The following is a 20,131-nucleotide window of genomic DNA, read 5'->3' on the forward strand; positions in this document are numbered from 1 at the left end:
AACTTGCCCGTAGAAAGCAAGATGTTTCTGCTTGGAATAGCGCATACTGGGAGATGCTTATAAGTAGGTTATTTTCCTAATAATGCTGTATCTTAATAGTTGTCATATAAATGTTCCATGCAGTATCTCATCTCGCGGGGTGTGCTGTGTGGTAAAGGTAGAGGACCCACGTATGGTTAAGTCCAGTCAAAGTCAACTGTGGGGTTACTGCGCATCTCGCTTTCAGGCCGAGGGGGCTGGTGTTTGTCCACAAACAGCTTTCTGGGTCAAGTGGCCAGCTTGACTAAACCGCTTCTGGCGCAATCAAACACCGTGAAGGAAGCCAGAGCACACGGAAACCCTGTTCTGTAAAATTAACAGAATATAGAGCAGTTGTAAGGAAAATGGGATTGTTAAGGCTGACTCCTTGCTGTAGGATGAAGCAGAAAGAAGTGTAATGAAATGCTTCTTCATTTCATTGCATAATTTGTATCTTTCATGTTAAAATTCCTAAAAGGAATAACAAACTGGAATAAATTAATTTTGTGCTGGGGCATGTGTCTTTATCCAGTTTTAAAAGAAATAGTATCAGGTCCTCATTTGGTTCTTCCCTTGTTCTACCTTAAGCTGTTCCTGTTGAGCTTAATATAGTATAAAACAGCATTTTATTGAATTCAAGATCTTGCAGATTCTGAAGAGCAGGCTGTTTTGTTATCAACTTGGGCTTAATAAGCTCTAGTTAAAGGCATCATTTCATAATTTATTGCCAATTCTTAGGATATAGGAGTGAAATAAAATTGAAGCATAGCTTGTGTTAACAGAAGAAACCAAAGGCAATCCTTAAAGTACACATGTGGAAATCAAGCTAAGAATAATTGACACTAGTATAAATCTGCATAGCAAATGTAAAGGATTTCACTGGGCTTAAAATGAGACAACATATTTCCAGGCTTCATGTGATTTTCCTTGTTGATGTTTCTTATTTCCTCATTGAATATGGCTATAATGTAATATAAAACTCAGAAATGAACTACTGGTTAAGTAGCCCATGATCCAGAGGAATACTTTGTGTACCTTCATTTTTCTAGGTTTTTTTCTTTCCAGGACTTGCCTTTACAGAATTCACCAAAGTTTTCTCTTAATTTCAAATGCAAACCATTCTCAGTTTTTGTTAGGGACTTAAACCTGAAATTTTGAAAATAAATGGAGTTCATTAGAATTGGTCCAGTATCAGCACAGATGAAGCTGAACATATCATGATGGGTTTTAAAAACATGCATAGTTACAGATCTAAGTTGTTTCCTGGTTGATATCACAAATAGACAAGTTTGCAAAATCCTTTATTGGCATTGAATAAATGCTGTGGTGATAGTCATGCACAAGAGGATAAAATTATGCAATATTTACGTTGGCCAGTTGCTTTTTCTAAATAAGGATAATAAGGCTTTAGCTGCCATGCCAATCAGACACCTTAGAAAGAGGTGATGGCTTGGTGGAAGTTACCGATCAGTTGATCACATAGTGTTAGTAGGTAGGAAGAACTGATATTGATGTTTTGTCTTATAAAGAGAGCCTTTGCAAAAAAATGAATTGTTATTTGTTACATACCTTGGTTAAATTCAGTATTCATTTGCAGTTCACTGTAATCTGAGAACCAAGTTAGTTAACGACCTAGCCTCGTTTTAGGAGGCAACAAGTAATTTTGCCTAGTTTCCTCATTAATTGCATTGTGCATAGAAACTCTCACAACTAATGTCAACTAGACAGGATGTTTGTCACATAATTTGCCTTTACCTGATTTCTTCTTTAATTAACTGCTGGTGGGAGAAGCCACATAAGAATTGTAGCACGGCAAGGGAGGTAGCCCTTTTCTCTGGAACAAATTTTTCAGGGGCTTTGGATGTGTGTGTGGAGGAAATCAGCATAAATTTCTGTTAGTAGCTCCAGTCCACTGGAGCCAAAGCACTAGTTGGATTGTGCACTAAATGTGTATCTTGCCATTCCACTGGAACAGCACTCAGTGATTATACCAAGTTCAGTAATAATGTATTGGTGCAATGAAGGTAAGTTTAATATCTTAGGGCTTAGACTAATAGGATTAAATCACAGTTTATAGGGATGATTATATTGTAAAATACAACATATTGTATGTGCCCCATTGGACAGAAACATGTTTTGTAGTCAATAATCCCATCTCCCCAATTTTGTGTCCTGTTAGATTTTCAAAAGAAGCAACCAGATGATGAGTCCACTCCCAGCACAAGCAGCAGCCAATCAGATTTGTTCTCTGGAGAAACAAATAGTGACAACAGTAATACCTCCCTATCTACGCAGACTGTTAACTCCAACCAGCAACTTTCGACAGAACTGAATGTAACTTCACCGAGTAAAGAAAAATGTAAGTGTAAGGAGAGCAAAGTAGGCTCTGCTCTTTTCTAGCATCTGTAGTTTTCAGCCTTTAAGAAGAATGTAGTGATTTCTTTGGGAAACTGTAGAAAACTGCATGAGAATGATAGTTGTGTGACAGTTGTAGGAAGAACAAGGGAAGGAAAGCATTTTCTATCTTGATTGACTAGAGCTCAGTTTGCATAGCTTTATCATTTTCATAACACTAATTACTACATTTGTCAACCTATAGCTTAACTGTTGGCCTGTGCTGTGGAAACTAGAGCCCATATTACCGCAATAATTGTGATGATGTTCTTCAAATAAGTACAGAAGATTAAGTATGCAACATAGGGTGTCATCCAATTGTTAGGGGATCTCACACATGGTGACTTGTGTAGAATAAGCATAAATACTTCCTGAAACATTTGGGTATTACAGGCATACATCTTGCTGATTCTTTTATCTTAGTCTGACAACTTCCTTTAAAAGTAAAGTATTGTTCAGTAGTTTGAATTCAGATGCCATCAGTGCTATTTCATGGAAGTTTCTGACAAAAGTTGAAATTTCATTGTGTGCTTCTTTGCAAATCTCTCTCTTCTGAAATACAAAGCCTTATGTATAGATATATATGTTGCGGAAAGGGATGTAGATCTAGTTATTTATTTGGAATAAGTGCTAGGAAGCTTTGTACTTTCTCACCATTTTCTTTGGGACAATGTGATAAAGTGCTCTCTTTCAGCCACTTCTTCATTTGGAATGAAAAGGATTTTTCTCTAGACAGTAATTTTGATAAGTCACTTATTGTTTTTCAGTGGTGCTAAATACGTTGTTGGATTAATCTTGTTCATTGCATTTATATTCTGCTTTGCAAATAAAACTCAAGGAATGGGAACAGGAGATAAAAATCATCTTACACCTTAGAATTGGGACCTCTTAAATACTGTAGGGAGTTTTATAAAAACAAGCTTTTAGTCTATATCCACTTAGGAGCTCTGAAAAAGGCCAATTACTATTGTTGGTTGCAAACATGAATAAATTGTTCCAAGTAAAAATCTCAGAAGAGACAATTGCAGTCAAGAATACTATGTTCAAGTATGCTAAAATAACCATGAAAGAGATTTAAGTAGAAAGTAATAGTGTTTTATGTGATAAGTCATGTGATAAGACCACTCCTAGACTGTACCAGTCGAGATTTCAGGTGGAGGACTGCACAGTTGAATGGCTGCCCATTTGGGAATGGGGGAATGTTACACACAGAAAACTAGCACAGCGGGAAGTAAAGCTAACATCAAACCCTTTACCAGAGAACTTTGGGGCTCAGGAGAGGATGTGGGTACAGTGTGCAGGTTTCTGTATAAGAGAATTCAGTTGTGCAATGTCCTACCTGCAGTCTGAAGAAGTACAGTCTAGGGACAGTTTTATCAAATGCAACTATCATTTCTCATCCCCCACAGATAACCTCTTGAATTAAGAATTATGTAAACACAGTAAATGACCAATCTTCGGAATTTCATTTGAATCTTTGCATTTGTTTACTTATAAATGCATTTCTATACTGCCAAACCATAAAATATCAGGGCAGTATACAACAAAAAAACATTTTAAAAATATCATTTTAAACAGTACAAAGCTACAAAGGTCTGTCGGCATAAAAAAAAGTTTTCAGAAGATGCCAGAATGTCACAATGAGGGTGCCTCAATCACTGCAAAAGGTCTACTTGGTTAAAGTCCAGTAAACTGTCACATACTGCACTGTTTACTTGCTTAATGATTTTTGCCTCCCCTGTCTGTCTGTATGTGTGTGTGTGTGCGCAATGTGTCTGCCTTACTCGTTTATTCGCAATCTCACAGGTTGCCTCTATTCCATCCATTCTTGCCTAGAAGCACCAGGAGGGTAATACAGAAAAAGTTCTAGATGCACTTTTCTCTGCAAATGCCCCCAAATACTGTTTCTTCAGTGGCTTAGCAGCTTCAGTCCATTATCTCTTGGGATTGTCCATTGTCTTCCTGAGCAGCTACTTCATTGGACCAGATTTGTCTTGCAATTTTTTTTTCTAGTTTGGCTGTAAAGATGTACGAAAGGGAGAACTTATTTCAAAAATATGCTCTTCTGTTCTAGGCTTCTGTACATTCACTAATGCATGCTCCGAGATGATAGATATTAGGCAGCACAGCCAGCAGCGCATTTGAAAATATTACCTATAAAAAATTCTTTATGACTTCCTGCTGGGATGGCTGTAAGTGAAACAGTGGTTAGATTTATTTACAGTTCTAGCTATCTCTCTTTTCCCCCCACAACCCCCAAACAGTAGTTCTCTAATGTAGCTCAGATTAGTGTCATTTATCAGAGCTAATTATACAGCAGATGGAGCTTTTCTGATTGATGATGGTCTCAGTGTGGAAGGTTCTTTCCCATAATGAAGAATGCCCAAACTTTAAATGTCTTTTTTGATTTTAATTTAAGGGTGGCTTTTTCATATTATTTATTTTGTTTTGTAAGGAGTTCTATAATACATACGCTGCTTTCATTATAGCAGTGTTTCTTAAATGATTGATATTTTTTCAGTGCAGTGAGATGATGATGTACAGCTGCATACTTTTACTGAATAGATTTGCTTGTATTTCAGTAAACAAAAAACAGTGTGGGATATCATTGAGTTAATCCTTACCAAATTGTGCATAGATCTTACTGCTTAGAAGTGGTGTTGTTAATAAAAACAATTCAGATGGCAGCCTTTTGTGATCTTTCTCCGTTCCAAACCAGCTCGACTTCAAGGTGCTAGCTGTGGTTAATTGCCCTACAGGCTAAGCACACTATAATTGTAGTAAGCCATTTTATTCATCATGTTGCAATAAAGATCTATCGTGTTAATAGTCTTGCTGAATGGGAAGAATTTTAAGCATTTTTATGAAGAGTCAGAATATTCTAGGAGGGGGAAAAATCGATAATTATATTTTGTGGCAGTTGGGTCTGGCAGGATATTAATGTGATTGCATGCATTCCAGTAATTCCAGTCATTCTTCTTACAAGCTAAATTTTTTTTCCTGGGCCTGCTTGTATACAAGCCCATTTATTTCCTACAAAATCCGTATCTGAAAAGATGCCTCAAAAGTGCAAGTAATTCTTAATTAGAGTTGCACCAGTTGCCAACAGTATACTTTCTCAGAGGAGATGCTGCTTCCGACAGAGAAGGAAGTGGCCAAATATGAATTTTCCAAATGCCAGATTTAACCCTGACACATGACTTTCCTCCATGCCACGTTCCTGACTAACCCTCTACCCACCCACCCCCAATGTTAAGAGAATACGGAAAGCTGACTGGATCAGGCCAAAAGCCCAACTGAACTAGCATCCTGGTCTCACAGTGGCCAACCAGACCCCCATGAAAAACCCCCAAGTAGGACCTGAGCCAGGGGATGGTGCACCCCATTTTTCACTTGAGGTGAAACTGGATGTGCTGCCCGCTTCACTGCCCCCACTGCCAGTAGAGAAGAGGTACTGGCATTGGCATCAATTTCCAGCAAGGTCTGAGAGCAGCAGGACACCACAAGCATCCCTCCTCAGGGGCTTCTGCCACCTGAGGCAGCTGCTTCATCCCACCTCATGGGTGGGCCGGGCCTAACCTGAGGACAGCAGGGCTTGCCTCCCCGCCCCCCGGTTTCTAGAACTGGTATTCAGAAGCATACTGCCCCCAACCATGGAGGCAGAGGATAGCTATTGTGGCTGAGAGCCATGGACAGCTTTATCTTCCATGACTTTGTCTAATCCTGTTTTAAAGCCACTCAAGTTGGTGGCAATCAGTGGGAATGATTTCCATAGTTCAGCTGTGCACACCATGAAGAAGGACCGGATCCCTCCAGTGAGCTCAATGTGGCATATATGGCCCTCCCCCTCCTCATTTAATCCCCAGGACAACCCTGTGAAATAGTTCAGACTGAGAGACAGTGACTGGCCCAAGGTCACCCAGAGAGCTTCATGGCTGAATGGGGATTTGAACCCAGATCTCCCAGGTCCTCGTTCAACACTTAAACCACTGCATGACTAGCTCAATAGCATAAGAATACATTTAGGCTCTATTGCCTGTTGGTTATTGTTTGGGCCTCCTAGTGTTTGTATTTATTAATTTATTTTTCTTTTTAAATGGCCTATCCTTCTTTCCCAAAGGGAGCATCGTAGTAAGTGGTTCTCTTTAACAATGTGGATCATGAGGATAGGAAAGAGGGAGCCAAAACACATTTTTCTTTTAACCACTCCAGAACCCGCTTATTAGGGAAGTCTGTGTGTATTTTATTAAAGGTCATGCCATATACTTTAACAATTTCATTTAGTTTGAGCCCTTCATCACCTTCTCTGGGGCTGTCACATTGTTTTCCTTTCCTCTGTGCAACTGCACCTCAAGCTGACATGGTGCAGGTTTAAGTGAAATCTGAATTGTAATATAACATGAAAAATGTCCGTGTGGGAAATTTGACTTTGGCAGTTAGATCAGGTTGATATTTCAATAGCACTTCACTACACAGGACATGATGTCATTTTAATTTGTGCTTAACTTTTCCCAAGACCTTCCAAATTTCTATTCTTAAGCATGATTTAGAATGTTTTGAGGAACTGTCTAACATTATATTCCTGTAAAATGTTCACAAGTCCTTTGTTAATGAAGTGTGCAGTTGGGCTTAGATGTATTCTCATCTCTGCAAGTGGAATTAACTATGGATATTCCTCTTGCCCATGTGTTTGTGTGGCAGCAGAACTGTATTCCCTAATCATTTTGGTTTCTGTCTTAATGCACATGGTCAAATACCTCGCTTTAAGCCATTGAATATTCATTGTTCTTTACAATATTAGCCCTTTAGCCCTTTAAAAATTCCTATTGCTCAGGCTTTCTTCTGCACGATCAGAACCAAAGAAATGAGAGGGAGCCTAAAGGAATATAAAGGTATATAGAATAATGATATTGCACATCAGGATTGCTTTGGGGCACAGTCATATAGCATATAGTACTTCCAGAGAAATGAGTGGAAAAGTGGAGCTTTTTTGAGTTGCTTTTTGATGTTCTGAAAGGACCCCAAATAGTCTGAAATCCTTGACAGCCGTTCCAGGTATTCCTCTGTAGGCCTTGACATAACTGCAAACAAATTTGAAGTGATTATCGGGGCCCATATAAGCCTTGCATTTGTTACAAGACATTGGTTTTGCATTCCATTGACCATAGAGCATTTTTTAATCAGGGACCCTATTTTAAGTAGGGAGTATTGTATTTATGTTACAAATGGGAATAGTAATGCAAAACGAATTGTGTTGACACAGATACCTTCATCTCAGTACCCTGCTTTAATGTATTCCCTACAGGAGACAAATGTATTCGGGAAATACAAGAAAGGTTGTAAGGTTTGGCAGTGAGAGATTGCATAAAAATGTGTACATAAAAATCTGAATGATTAAATCTTCATCCATTTAACTAATTTTAACAATACAAGTTGATTCTCTAGAAGTGGTTGAAGCTTGAACAGCTAAGTAGTTTCTGCACGTGACAGAATGTTACCCATACATGCAGAAGAAAAGCAATGTGTCTCTGAAGACTTCCATTTAAGATTTAGCTTCCTTCTAGTTTATATCTCTTATATGTTTGTGATTCTAATTCATGGCTCTTTTCAAACTTGATTATGTAGATAAATTAGGGATGTCTATTCCAATTACACACATTCACGGCTAGATTCAGGGTTTAAGCAGGCTTCCCAAAACACCACTGTTGCTTATACTTTCTAGAGGTTCTTATAAGATTTGTTGCTGCCAACTCTCACAATGGGGATTCTTTTTAAGCTTGGCTACTCTTAAGTTCATGAAAAACCTTTTGGGTTCTGGTCTCTAAAGCCTCCAGCCAAAAGCATTTAAGTAATTCATAGCTTGTTAGGAAAGCAGTTTTTAGAATATTGTATTTTAGATATTCCAACATAACATTTCCTAGAGTGAAGATCTCTTAAGGGTGCTTAGAAACAGGAAGTCCTTGTGGGCAAGGCAACTATTATCATCTTGTTTCCATGATTGCTGCTCAGTCTTCCCAGCCCTGCTTATTCTGCCACTTCATTTAACTAGCAATAACTGGCTTGAGGATTGGCATAGTTGACATCTACCTTCTAGATTTCCAGCATATACTTGCTTGTCAAAGCACTATGCTTGCAGTTGAAAGCCAGGAATAGCTTGGAAAGTATACTGCGCGGCACTGGGGGCACATATGTGCATACATTTGCAGTTATAAAGTTATGGAATATTCAGCAATGCTCTTTACACTGCAGTTAATGTTGATTTGAATTTAATTTTTGTTCTTCATTGTTGATAGAGTCCCCTAAAAGACCATCATTCTAAAGTTTCTACAGTGCCCAAGGATACTGGCTTTTCACATCATTAAGATTGGACTAATTGCCTCTCATAATAACAATGCGAAGTTTCTTACCATGAGGTTGAAACGAATATTACTCCATTCCAACTGGAAACTAATATCTGGAAAAGAGGAGGCATAATCAAGGGACAAGAAAATGCCCAGGCGTATAGATTGTTTTTATGTTCTGTCTTTGTTTATAATATGCCCCGTGTGTTTGTGTGTGTGTGTGTGTATACGTGTATTGTCATGTATAGAGGAAGGATTATGTAGTTCGTAAAGAAAGCTTTTGGCTTGTACTGCATGTCATAAAATAAGAAAGCATGCTACTGGTCATAACAAACATGTAATGCATGCAAATATTTTTTCCTTGACATCTGAATCGAGTGAGGCTGTGCAGGCGCTGGACCAATGACTGGAGGCAGTGAGGCTGAACAAGATGGAGGTGCTGTGAATTGACTGTTTTCGTGTCCAGGAATTGGGTTGACGGTCTGTTCTGAATGGAGTTGCACTCCTCTTGAATGAGGAGGTTTGTTGCTTGGGGGTACTTCTTGATCCAGCATTTTCACTGAAGGCTGAAGTGGAATTGGTAGCATAGAGTGCCTATTTACAGCTACAGCCATTCATGGACTATGACAGCCTTGCCACAGTAATCCGTGCTCTGATAACATCCCAGTTAAATACCTGTAATGTGCTTTGTGTCGGGGGCTCCCTTAGCAGAAAGTTCAGAAGCTGCAATTTGCACAAAATACAACTTGCACAAGATAAATGAAAACCTGCCCTGGTCCCAGTATCCCATCAGTGTGAGCAGCTAACAATTCAGGAGTAGTTTGTCATCATCACACCTACTGAAGCTTAAAGCAACTAACTTGCAGTCCACAGCTGAAGCCTTCAGGACAACCATAGGGCAACTGAAAGGCAGCTCTTTGTCTGCCAACAATGGATGTGGGGCTCAGATAATTTCACCAATTACCTTGTCTTCTAGCTCTCCTGTTCTGCCTTCTGTAGGTGTCAGTGCATCATAACAACAACAATTTATACCGCGCCCATCTGGCTGGGTTTCCCCAGTGCATCTCCCATAGGAGAAATTCAGTCCACCTATCCAGCTTTCCTCCCATCATCTGCTCCTTCTCTTTCTTTCATTCCTTCTCCTCTCCAAAATATACAGAAGAACTGCCACTTGTTCATTGTCTGCTTGCTTGTTATCCGTGCAAAGAGCTAAGTAGCTGTAGGGACTAGGATTATATGGAGCTTCTGTTTCTTCTATGTTCTTGGAACAGCTGCTCTAGTAGTCATTGCTACTTTACTGACTTCTTCACTGGCTGATGGTTTTGAAACACCTAGAGCACTTATATTTTATTTATTAATTCAGAGTTTCTCCAAAGTACAGCATAAAGCAATATTGGCCTGTCCTGCTCTTAGCTCCAGAGTCCTTTGTATGTATGAGAGGACTCAGAATTGGTAAGGTCAGTTGTTACTGGCATGCTACCATGACCAGCCCAAATTTGTAGACCTCTTTCATATGGCCTCAGTGAACAAAAGAAGATGTAGGTATTGTTCTTCACTGTGCATCCTGTAACAACCAGAAGTCACAGAGAGAGGAGGGTGGTTGAAAGAACCAGGAGATGAATAGGATGGAAATCACAGTAGCTGCATCCTTTCTTAGTGCCTCAAAAGTATCTACAGGAAGTTTCTTGGTGGTTATTTAATCTCACCCACATTAATGTTTCAGAAGAAAGTAGATTGTCAAAGCAATTGTCAAAGACCATGAGTGATATCTAATTAAGACCCATTGAATCAGCTTAAGACCATTGATTACAGTGGGTTTACTCTTGAGTATGGCAAACATTTGATGTTACCTATATGAATATACTATTTTCCCCCTTTTCTGACTGTGTAAACTTAACCCAGTCAGACACTCCCTTTTGCAAAGTTATTTAGTAAATATTGCAAGAATTACAGTGGTGCCTCGCAAGACGAAATTAATTCGTTCCGTGAATTTTTTCGTCTAGCGAATTTTTCGTCTTGCGAAGCACGGTTTCCCATAGGAATGCATTGAAAATCAATTAATGTGTTCCTATGGTCAAAAAAAGTCCAAACAAAGCCAAATTTGGTACAGCAAGAGTTTATTAAGTGCTCTTTAAAGTCACACATACTGTAAAGAGCATTTCAAAATTCAAACCCAGAAATTTTTTTAAAAAACAGCAGAGTGGCCCAATGGTCACAGAAAATCATAAAAATGCAGAAAAAACCACAAGCTTCCAGATTCTTGCAAACCCCTTCCCAACACCAAGTCCTTGAATTCCAAACACCCCAACCCAAAATCCAAAACCCCCCAAAAAAGTTTTAAAAGCTTAACTTACCAAATGGCTGCAAAAGAAGTTTTGGAAAAGCTTCAAAAATCACCAAAGTCTTTAAAAACCTCAAAAAAGGCTACTATGTACACTGCGTTCTATGAGTTGCTCCTCGAAGTCAAGTCGCAACTGTATTAACGGTGTTAAGAAAAAGGAAACAAACTTGCAAGACGTTTTCGTCTTGCGAAGCAAGCCCATAGGGAAATTCATCTTGCAAAGCAGCTCAAAAATGGAAAACCCTTTCGTCTAGCGAGTTTTCCGTCTTGCGAGGCATTCGTCTTGCGGGGCACCACTGTATATATTCTCAAGAAAGTATTGAAACTTGATGGAAGTAGTCAAATAGATTTGTTAATCTAGGGTTCCTTCCAGGCTGCTGAGAAAATTCTGGTGAAGCATTCCATATAGTGGCTTTAGTATTATTACAGACATGGGAAATAATGTATTGCACACATCTGCATACCGAGGGATGTTATAGCAAAAACTGTATTATGGAAACTTACTAATGTGTGTACATATGCTTTACTTCTAATTTAGATACCCAAACTTTATCTGATTGTGAGATTTGGTATGTCAGTATGTCTAATCCTGCAAAGGTAAAATAATCAAGGAGATTATGATGGGAGTGAAATTGACAAGGTATTTAATAAGGGATGATGCATTTCTAATTAGTCCACAGCGCCTGTAGTTGAAAATTAATTGTGGTGTTATGTAAATGTCATGTTAATTAAGAGAGAATATTGGAAGTACAATAAATCTTTAAAAAGTTACCCATTTTAGTTAATATTTATGCAGGCTTCCAAAAGAATGATAGCAAGATATCTCAACTTTTAGATGTCTGTTCAGCAACCTGATTTCTTAGTTGATATGGGCTTCCTTTTTTTAATTGCAAGCATTCCAAAATACAGTTGCCATTATAATATGCAAAAATTCTGCCTGTGCCGAGCCTTATAAAGGTTGGCAGTCATATGATTTATTCAGCTGGAAATCAACCTAGACTGATTCTAAAACAGTTTCCACAACTCACTGAGTGATATGGAAATGGGGCCTTAACATTGTGCATTCGTATCTACATCCAAATGTAATTGTTGAAGCCTTAACTAACACTTTAGGTTAGAACATGCCTTAATATCATGTTGAATCTAGTGCCATGCTTCTCAAAGTGTGAGGTGAGTGTGTTGGAGGTACCGTATTTTTCGCTCCATAGGACGCACCTGACCAAAAGACGCACCAAGTTTTAGAGCAGGAAAATAAGAAAAAAAAATCTGACTCAAATGTTGTACTAAACTATTTAAAACAGCAAAGTGGGTGGCTCCTGTCCACTTTGCTGCTTTAAAGCAAGCCATGGTATGAAGAGATTGGAAAAAGGACAGACATTCCATTATAATGTAGCTGTTTTCATTATCACTGGGAAGTCAGTATTGGCAGCAGTCACAAAAATTACAATCACAAAAATTGAAATTTGAGCATTTTACTGTTATTAATCAAGAATATTAATAGTCAGGGAGAGAAACCAGGGCTGTGCAAATGAGAAGTGTTTTCTCAAAACAGGCATGGTTGTTTTGAAAGGAAGATTCAAAATGGGGTGACTCAGCAAAGAACTGAGGAGGAAAAGAGGGCAAATAAATAGCTTCCATTCAGTACAGGTGGACTGTACTTGTAAGAATTTGTATAATGAATTATAGATTTGGAGTGGAATATCAGTGCCTCTTTTCAGCAATAAAGATTAGCTGCGAGGAACATGGTCCAAACACAAACACACAGGATGTCCGGTTATAGCTGTGCAGTTTAATCTGTTCCTGAGCCAGATGCCTGCTCAGTTTTAGCTGAGCTCACTATTACTGGTTTGTGGAGATGCTTTGCATGTATTTATGACTATTTCTGCAAAACTGCTACTTGAAGAAATCCCCAAACTTAATATTTTTAAACTTCAAATGGAGCTCAGAATCCAGTTAGGCAATCCTTTGCAGTTGAATTAGGAGGCACTGAGAGACAGCAATTTGCTGCTCCTCCCCCCCCCCCACGAGCACCCCAGGAACACACAGCCTTCCCTCTGCTTGCAAACCTTGTCGGGGCTTCAGGGGAAAGCAAAGGCTGTAGGCAGAGAGGTGTGGCTCCCCCACCCCCACCCCCACGAGCATCCCAGGAACACACAGCCTTCCCTCTGCTTGCAAACCTTGTCGGGGCTTCAGGGGAAAGCAAAGGCTGTAGGCAGAGAGGTGTGGCTCCCCCCCCCCACAAGCATCCCAGGAACACACAGCCTTCCCTCTGCTTGCAAACCTTGCCGGGGCTTCAGGGGAAAGCAAAAGCTATAGGCAGAGCAGTCTGGCTCCTCCCCCCCACCCCCAAAGAGCAGCCCAGGAACACACAGCCTTCCAGCTGCTTGCAAACCTTGCCGGGGCTTCAGGGGAAAGCAAAAGCTATAGGCAGAGCAGTCTGGCTCCTCCCCCCCCCACCCCCAAAGAGCAGCCCAGGAACACACAGCCTTCCAGCTGCTTGCAAACCTTGTCGGAGCTTCAGGGGAAAGCAAAGGCTATAGGAAGAGCAGTGTGGCTTCCGCCCCACCCCCAAAGAGCACCCCAGGAGTGCAGGGCAAAGGCGCACAGCCTTCCCGCTGCTTGCAAACCTTGTCGGGGCTTCAGGGGAAAGCAGAGGCTGCCGACAGAGCCGCGTGGCTCCTCCCCCCACCGCCAAAGAGCAGCCCAGGAGCGCACAGCCTTCCCGCTGCTTGCAAACGTTGCCGGGGCTTCAGGGAAAGTGGAGGCTGCCGGCAGAGCACCGTGGCTCCTCCCCCCATCCCCGAAGAGCACCCCAGCAGCTCAGGGCAACAGCGGTTTGGCTCCAGGGACCACACATTCGCTCCATAAGACGCACAGACATTTTCCCTTCCTTTTTAGGAGGAAAAAAGTGCGTCCAATGGTGCGAAAAATACGGTACCTGTCGTTGGTAGAAGAGGCTTGACTATCAGGCCATAAACCTTTTTCTGTAGTTTGGTTAAGCCATTTAAGTATCTCTGTGCTATATTTTTATCAGTTTCTCCCTTTCTCTTCCAGTATTTGTCTGCCTTTTTCCAGGATTGACTTAAGCATGAATTTTGTTAAGTAGTTCGCCTTTCTCATCTTGTGTACAGTTGTGAGATATCAGAACAGGTTTTTCTCTCTAGCATTGGGAGGCTTTAGTAGATACAAAGGTTGAAAACGACCAATCCGGTACCAATTGAATGCGTAGTACAGGCATAGGCAAACTTGGCCCTCCAGATGTTTTGGGACTACAGTTCCCATCATCCCTGACCACTGGTCCTGCTAGCTAGGGATCATGGGAGTTGTAGTCCCAAAACATGGAGAGCCAAGTTTGCCTATGCCTGGCATAGTACTTACTATGGTAGCAATCTGACAAAGAGCAGGTGCCCAGCACAGAGCAATTGGCTTCATTCTAAACTGGGACAGTGGACTATTTCAAACTCAGATTAGATTTAATGCTTTGACTCCTGCTGTGGTTCTGATACAGATCAGTGTTTCCACATCTGTAGTATACTGAGGTGGGTGGGTCCTGGGAGCATTTTTGTTCCAGATCAAAGCCACAACAGGCAGGAAAGATCCCCCTACAATGGCAATTTGTGTGGGGAAAGTTTGTACTCAGTGGGAAACTATGTGTTCAACATCTCATGAGGTTTGACACATATATAGGAGAATACTTGATCACAGAACAACTTCATTCTGTCAGTGAGGGGCTTAAGCAAGCATGTTTTATTCTTCATCTACCTTTGAAAAATTTCACAGAAACTGCTGATTTGTGGCTAGAGGTAAGAGCAGTTGCTGGAAATACTGCTGCTTAGTTGCTTTTCAGTCAGTGTTTCTTATGAAATATATGATTGGACAATACACAAAGCATTTTTTATTACAGTTCTCAGCAAAAGAGTGCAAAGGAACGATAGGTGAAGTTCTGCATTAGAGGATAATGATGAAGGCCTGGATATGCTTTGATGTTTAAATCTACAGTGATTGCAACTAAATGTTTTACCCTACAATAAATGTGGGTTCCTGGTTATTGTTTTTTCCACAATAAGATGAACTTCCTCCATTATATGAAGTCTGGAATAAGTTCTATCAAATTTCACTTCTAAAACCTGATGAAGTATAGAACTACTTCATCACGATTCCAACTCAGGCTATGTGGTGCCTGAATTGTAGAAAAATAATGTTCATCTGTTCTTCAAAAGAATATACAATCGGATTTAGATAAACTTTGAACACAAAATACGTTATACTCTTATGTCCTATTGATATTTCATAGTAAAAGCACTTTTTCACACGGCTATCCTATCTGCATTGTATTTATTTTACTTTAATATTCAGAAGTACATGGTGGCTAAAATTTATTTGAACTGCACTTGCAGGAGATATTTATTATTTGGTTGCATCAATTAAGTGTTTTAAATTTGTTGTTAGGTGCCGTGAGCCCGGTTTTCTGAACTGGGAAGGGCGAGGTATTAAAAAAATAATTATTATTGTTTATATCATAAATAAATAAATAACACAACAACTCCCCGTATATTGAATCCAAGATCAGATTCCTTGTAACCACAACCAAGTAGTTAACACAGGTGGGAAGAATTCAGTTTTGAGATTTCTATGCCTCAGGCTCACAAACATTATTTAAGACAGGTGTGGAGAACCTTTGCCCCCCCCCCCAGATGTTGCTGAACTACAACTCCCATAATCCCTGATCTTTGGTTGTGCTTGCTGGGGCTGATGGGAGTTGTAGTTCAGCAACATCTGTAAGGCCAAAGGTGCCCCATCTCCGCTTTCAGACTGCTGATATATATTTCCACCTATATTTCTTGGGCTTTATCCTATTTTGATATTTTGATAAAGTCTAAATGTATAGAAATTTCATATTTGGCTGTTAAATTATTCCTTACTGCAGTTCAGGAAGATAAGTAGCAGGATTTCTGAAAATGAAGGTACATGGTATTGTTAGCCTAGTAAGCACCTCATTTTCATTGCTTTATAATCTGAGTAAACTCTTGCAATGTTGCTTACAGTAAGGACTCACAAGGGTTCCATTTTGTTTCACTGGTTGCCTTTTAAGCAGCAGCTTGAAATGTGCAGTGGGAAAGCTCCCTAAAAATTGTCTTTTAATGTTGGTGAATTCCTTGGAGGACAACAAAACCAGTCTCTCATCAGTGCCCGCTAACTGCTGCAATACATGTTGCATTTTCCACAGGGAATAAGTATTCATGATGACTTGTTCGTACTGAGACATCTATATACATGAAGGTCCCATTTTACAAACACAAGTGTGTTCCTTGGAAACAGTTTGTTAGGCAAGTGTTTGCAAAGTGAGTCAACAATTCCCATTTGCATAACAAGTTGACAATTTCCATTGATTCCTATGGAGAAATTTCTAATGTGTTCCTGATCATGGAATCTGTGGTGCATATAGCAAAGTTTGGGCACTAGTTCCTTGTGTTTGGATAAATTGATTTTTGCATAGCAAGCATTCATAAAGCAGGACCTGTCTGTATTGGAAATAGTGTGTGTGAAGTGGCAGTGAGGGCAGCTTACACAGAGGCATTTCCACAAGGATGTGCTATGTAATTTAGATTATTCAAGATGTTTAAGAAACCTGTAAGAGGAGGCAGTTTTACCCCTTTATTGCAGATGGAAGGTTAAGAAAATAGTGACCTAACAAGTTAATGGCCAAGGTGAAATTTGAACTTGCAGCTTCTGATTCACAGGTCACACTCTTAACCAGCTGTGTTGATTTGTGGGTGCATGCATATTTAATATTGTGCAAGTAGAAGCCCATTGACATAACTAGAGGCGTATTTTCATAACACTATTTTGCATTCAGTTATTGGTACTTGGGGACTCACGTTTTACCATAATGACTTAATTTTAAGCTATAAGGTTATAATCAGTTATCAAAGCTGCAGTGTTGCCAGTTACATTTGCTGTCAATTTATTTCAGCGTAACTGATCAGGTATGTGTGTTTACTGCAATATATCAGACAATTATTAGGCAGCTGGCTTAACAAGCTCTCTGGAGAGTTCTGCTCTGGTACATGTTGAGGTCTGCTAGGAAATTTAGAAGCCAGTCACTAGGCCAATTGCTAAATGGTTAGGGCATCATTTTTTTAATTGAATATTGGTTTTAAATAATATATGTAAAGTTATATAGAATTTATTGTAGTATATGTTGCCTTGTTCAACAGTGTTGGCCATGACTGTTATCTCACCTCTCCACTATATTATCCTACTGCAGAATTTTCATGATGTCCTTTTTTTGGTGTAGGAACAGAGAGTTCCAGCTTCAGTATTATTGTTGTGACTCGTCCACAGCATTTGTAGCATGTCTATGCAAGTTTGTATTGGTTACCTATATGGCTTTGGATATTATACTGTTCTGGATGACCAACATAGCAATGCAAAAGTAATTTTCTGGAACTGACTTATTTCTCTGTTTTCAGGTGGGCCATGCACAGATACAGCTCATGTCTCCTTAACCACAGCAACCAAAAGATCCTGCGATTCAGGTAAATCTTAATTTCTTTTTAAACATCACATCAAGCTATATAGTATACTGAAGGAGAGAACAATATTAAAAAATAACACTGGGAACCAAGAGCTTCACATTCACCACGCATGTGTAAATAACCACAATCACCCACACTCACCGAAACATCAAGAATTACCAAACCTCAAAAGGCAGCTGAACAAATTGTTAAGGTTCCCAATACCTTTTAAAAAATCAAATTAAAAGTTACCATTTACGCTAAAATATACTACCGTGGAGGGACACTCCTTACTTCCTGCAACAAGCAAGAGAGTCCTGAGCTGTCCTAGGCCATGACAGGTACCACTGCTGACTACTAATGTTCCTTTTTTGGCAATGAGCACAGCTGTAGGAGATGGGCAGTAGAAAAGCTTTGCTATGCTGCAATGCATGTCTCTCAATTTATTCGAGGCTGCAGGGCAAGTAGTCCTCACTCCTCCTACCTTTCTAACAAATGATACCAAAATTAAGCAAAATTATAGCTTCTACCTTTGCAATGGCAATATTTGAAATAATAGTCAGTTATTTGGCATCCTAGCCATAGTAGACACCCACTGAAACATTCTGGAATAGAACAGTCTACACAAGAGTCTTGGGGTGCACCACCTTATTTACTGGCCATCTTAAACTATGCTTTATGATCTGGAAATAGCACAAGTGTAGTCTTAAGATTTTCTTATCAGCAGGATATCAGGATCCTGTCCACTGCAAAACCAGTATGTGACTTTTCTCTCATATATATGTGTGTATATATGAATCCCCAGGACAAATGTTGAAATTCTTTGATATCAAAAACTTTGGGATCTCCATTGCTAGATTTAAGACCCACCCCAGCAAGGTAATCAGCTGAGTTACCTATACTCCATCAGAATTCCTAGTTTTCAAGTGTTTGTGGGTGGGAAGAGATTACTAGCTCTGTACAAAAATAAAGTTTACTAAGATATCATTCTTATTGAGAGTAAGAAAAATAATAGCAAAACAGATTTTGGATGAAGCAAGCACAGCGCCCACTTCATCTCTGGGCAGAAGCTGGATACTGAACAAATTCTCCCCCCCCCTTTTTTTTTTCTTTTTTGCTGTGGTCTTACTTCCATGAACAAAGAGAATGGCTTTCATTGACCATCAATACATGGTAGCAAGCGATGCCCCTTGGTGTCTTAAGCTTGGGGTCTCGTTGGGCCATGAAGCCCAATTGCCCACAGTGTCTCAAGAGAATGCAAATGTGTAACATGATGGTAACCTCCTTTTTGAGTAAATAGGTTCTGATGTGTGCATAGGTGTCAAATTAAGGGCAGTGGCATTGATTTTGACACTCAGTGTAGCTGCATGAAAACTGATATGTCATTAGCTTAGGGATATGCCTATGAATGCATCTAAACTAAAGAAACAGAATAATTTTGGAAAGGGGGAGGCAGGAAACCTTCCCCATTTCTGAAATTGCAGCACCTAATAGTGATTCTGCTACATTCACTAGCATCATACGAAGCCATTTATGTTAAGGTAGAGATAAATGAAAATGCCCCTTAATGGTTAGCTCCAACATTCTCAGTGCTAAAAGATTTTGCGTCTAAAATAGCTGTGAAGCCAATCTTCTCTATCCCAGTAGTCCGGCCTTGTATTTTCTGAAAAGAAATAACCACATAAGATTCACAAAGGAATGGAGCGGCATTTCCTGCTTTATTCAATTTTCACCTCTGGTAGGTTTGGTGTCTATAATACTTTCACACTATTAAAATGTTTATGTTGAATATATTGAATAGGGAAAGTGTTGGGCCCCCATCCCTTTTCTGTGTAAGTACTTATGCAGTAAATTTGGCCTTGGCCCTGGCTGCATTCACACGTTTGCAGATAGCATTTAGTTTGACCTTTATAAATAGGCATGGGCAACATTATTTGCATTTTAATACAAACTTACCTAATTTGCACTTCCCAGACCAATACAGAAACTGAAACACTGTTACCCTTTGAAATTTGTACTTTTCTGAATTTTGTAATGCCATTTTTGGACCAAAAAATGGACACAAAAATGCATATTATTATAGAGAATTTTATAGAAAAATTTGTGTTAGTACAAAACACAGTTTATTAAAACATTACTTTCATAAATATATGTATTAAGCAAAATTGCTTTAAAAATGCATACATTGTGAGAAATGAGAACAAGATGTATTATGTACCACTTAATGCCAAAACAGGCTTCTAAGCAGTTTTGAGAATATAAACACCAGTTTCACAACTTTATTGAAATACACAGTAATTAAAATGATAGGGTTTTTTGTGCAGACTTCTGTGTCAGTTTACGAATCTAAGCAAACTAAACTTCAAAACTGGGAAAATGAGAAACTGAGAGAAACAAAAAATGACAGATTTGTCTGTGCCTACCTTCAAGCTTAATACATACCTTCTAGCTTCTTCCTGCAAGAAAAGTAGTCCCAGTCAAACATGACATAATTCCGCCATAGTTTGTAGAGATATTTA

At 39.5% G+C, this 20,131-nt stretch overlaps 1 protein-coding gene across 1 annotated transcript in view; it reads left to right on the forward strand.

Moving 5' to 3' along the window:
• Positions 1-20,131, forward strand: part of ZFAND3 (zinc finger AN1-type containing 3) — a 133,919-nt gene that overhangs the window by 82,624 nt on the left and 31,164 nt on the right. Inside the window, exons 4-5 of the mRNA XM_081186498.1 lie at positions 2,198-2,377; positions 17,568-17,633. Coding sequence (XP_081042624.1) covers positions 2,198-2,377; positions 17,568-17,633 — 246 coding nt within the window. The remainder of the gene's footprint in view (positions 1-2,197; positions 2,378-17,567; positions 17,634-20,131) is intronic.

The sequence above is a fragment of the Podarcis bocagei genome (genome assembly GCF_964188305.1).
Source record: "Podarcis bocagei genome assembly, chromosome: 3".
Classification (NCBI taxonomy): Eukaryota; Metazoa; Chordata; class Lepidosauria; order Squamata; family Lacertidae; genus Podarcis; species Podarcis bocagei.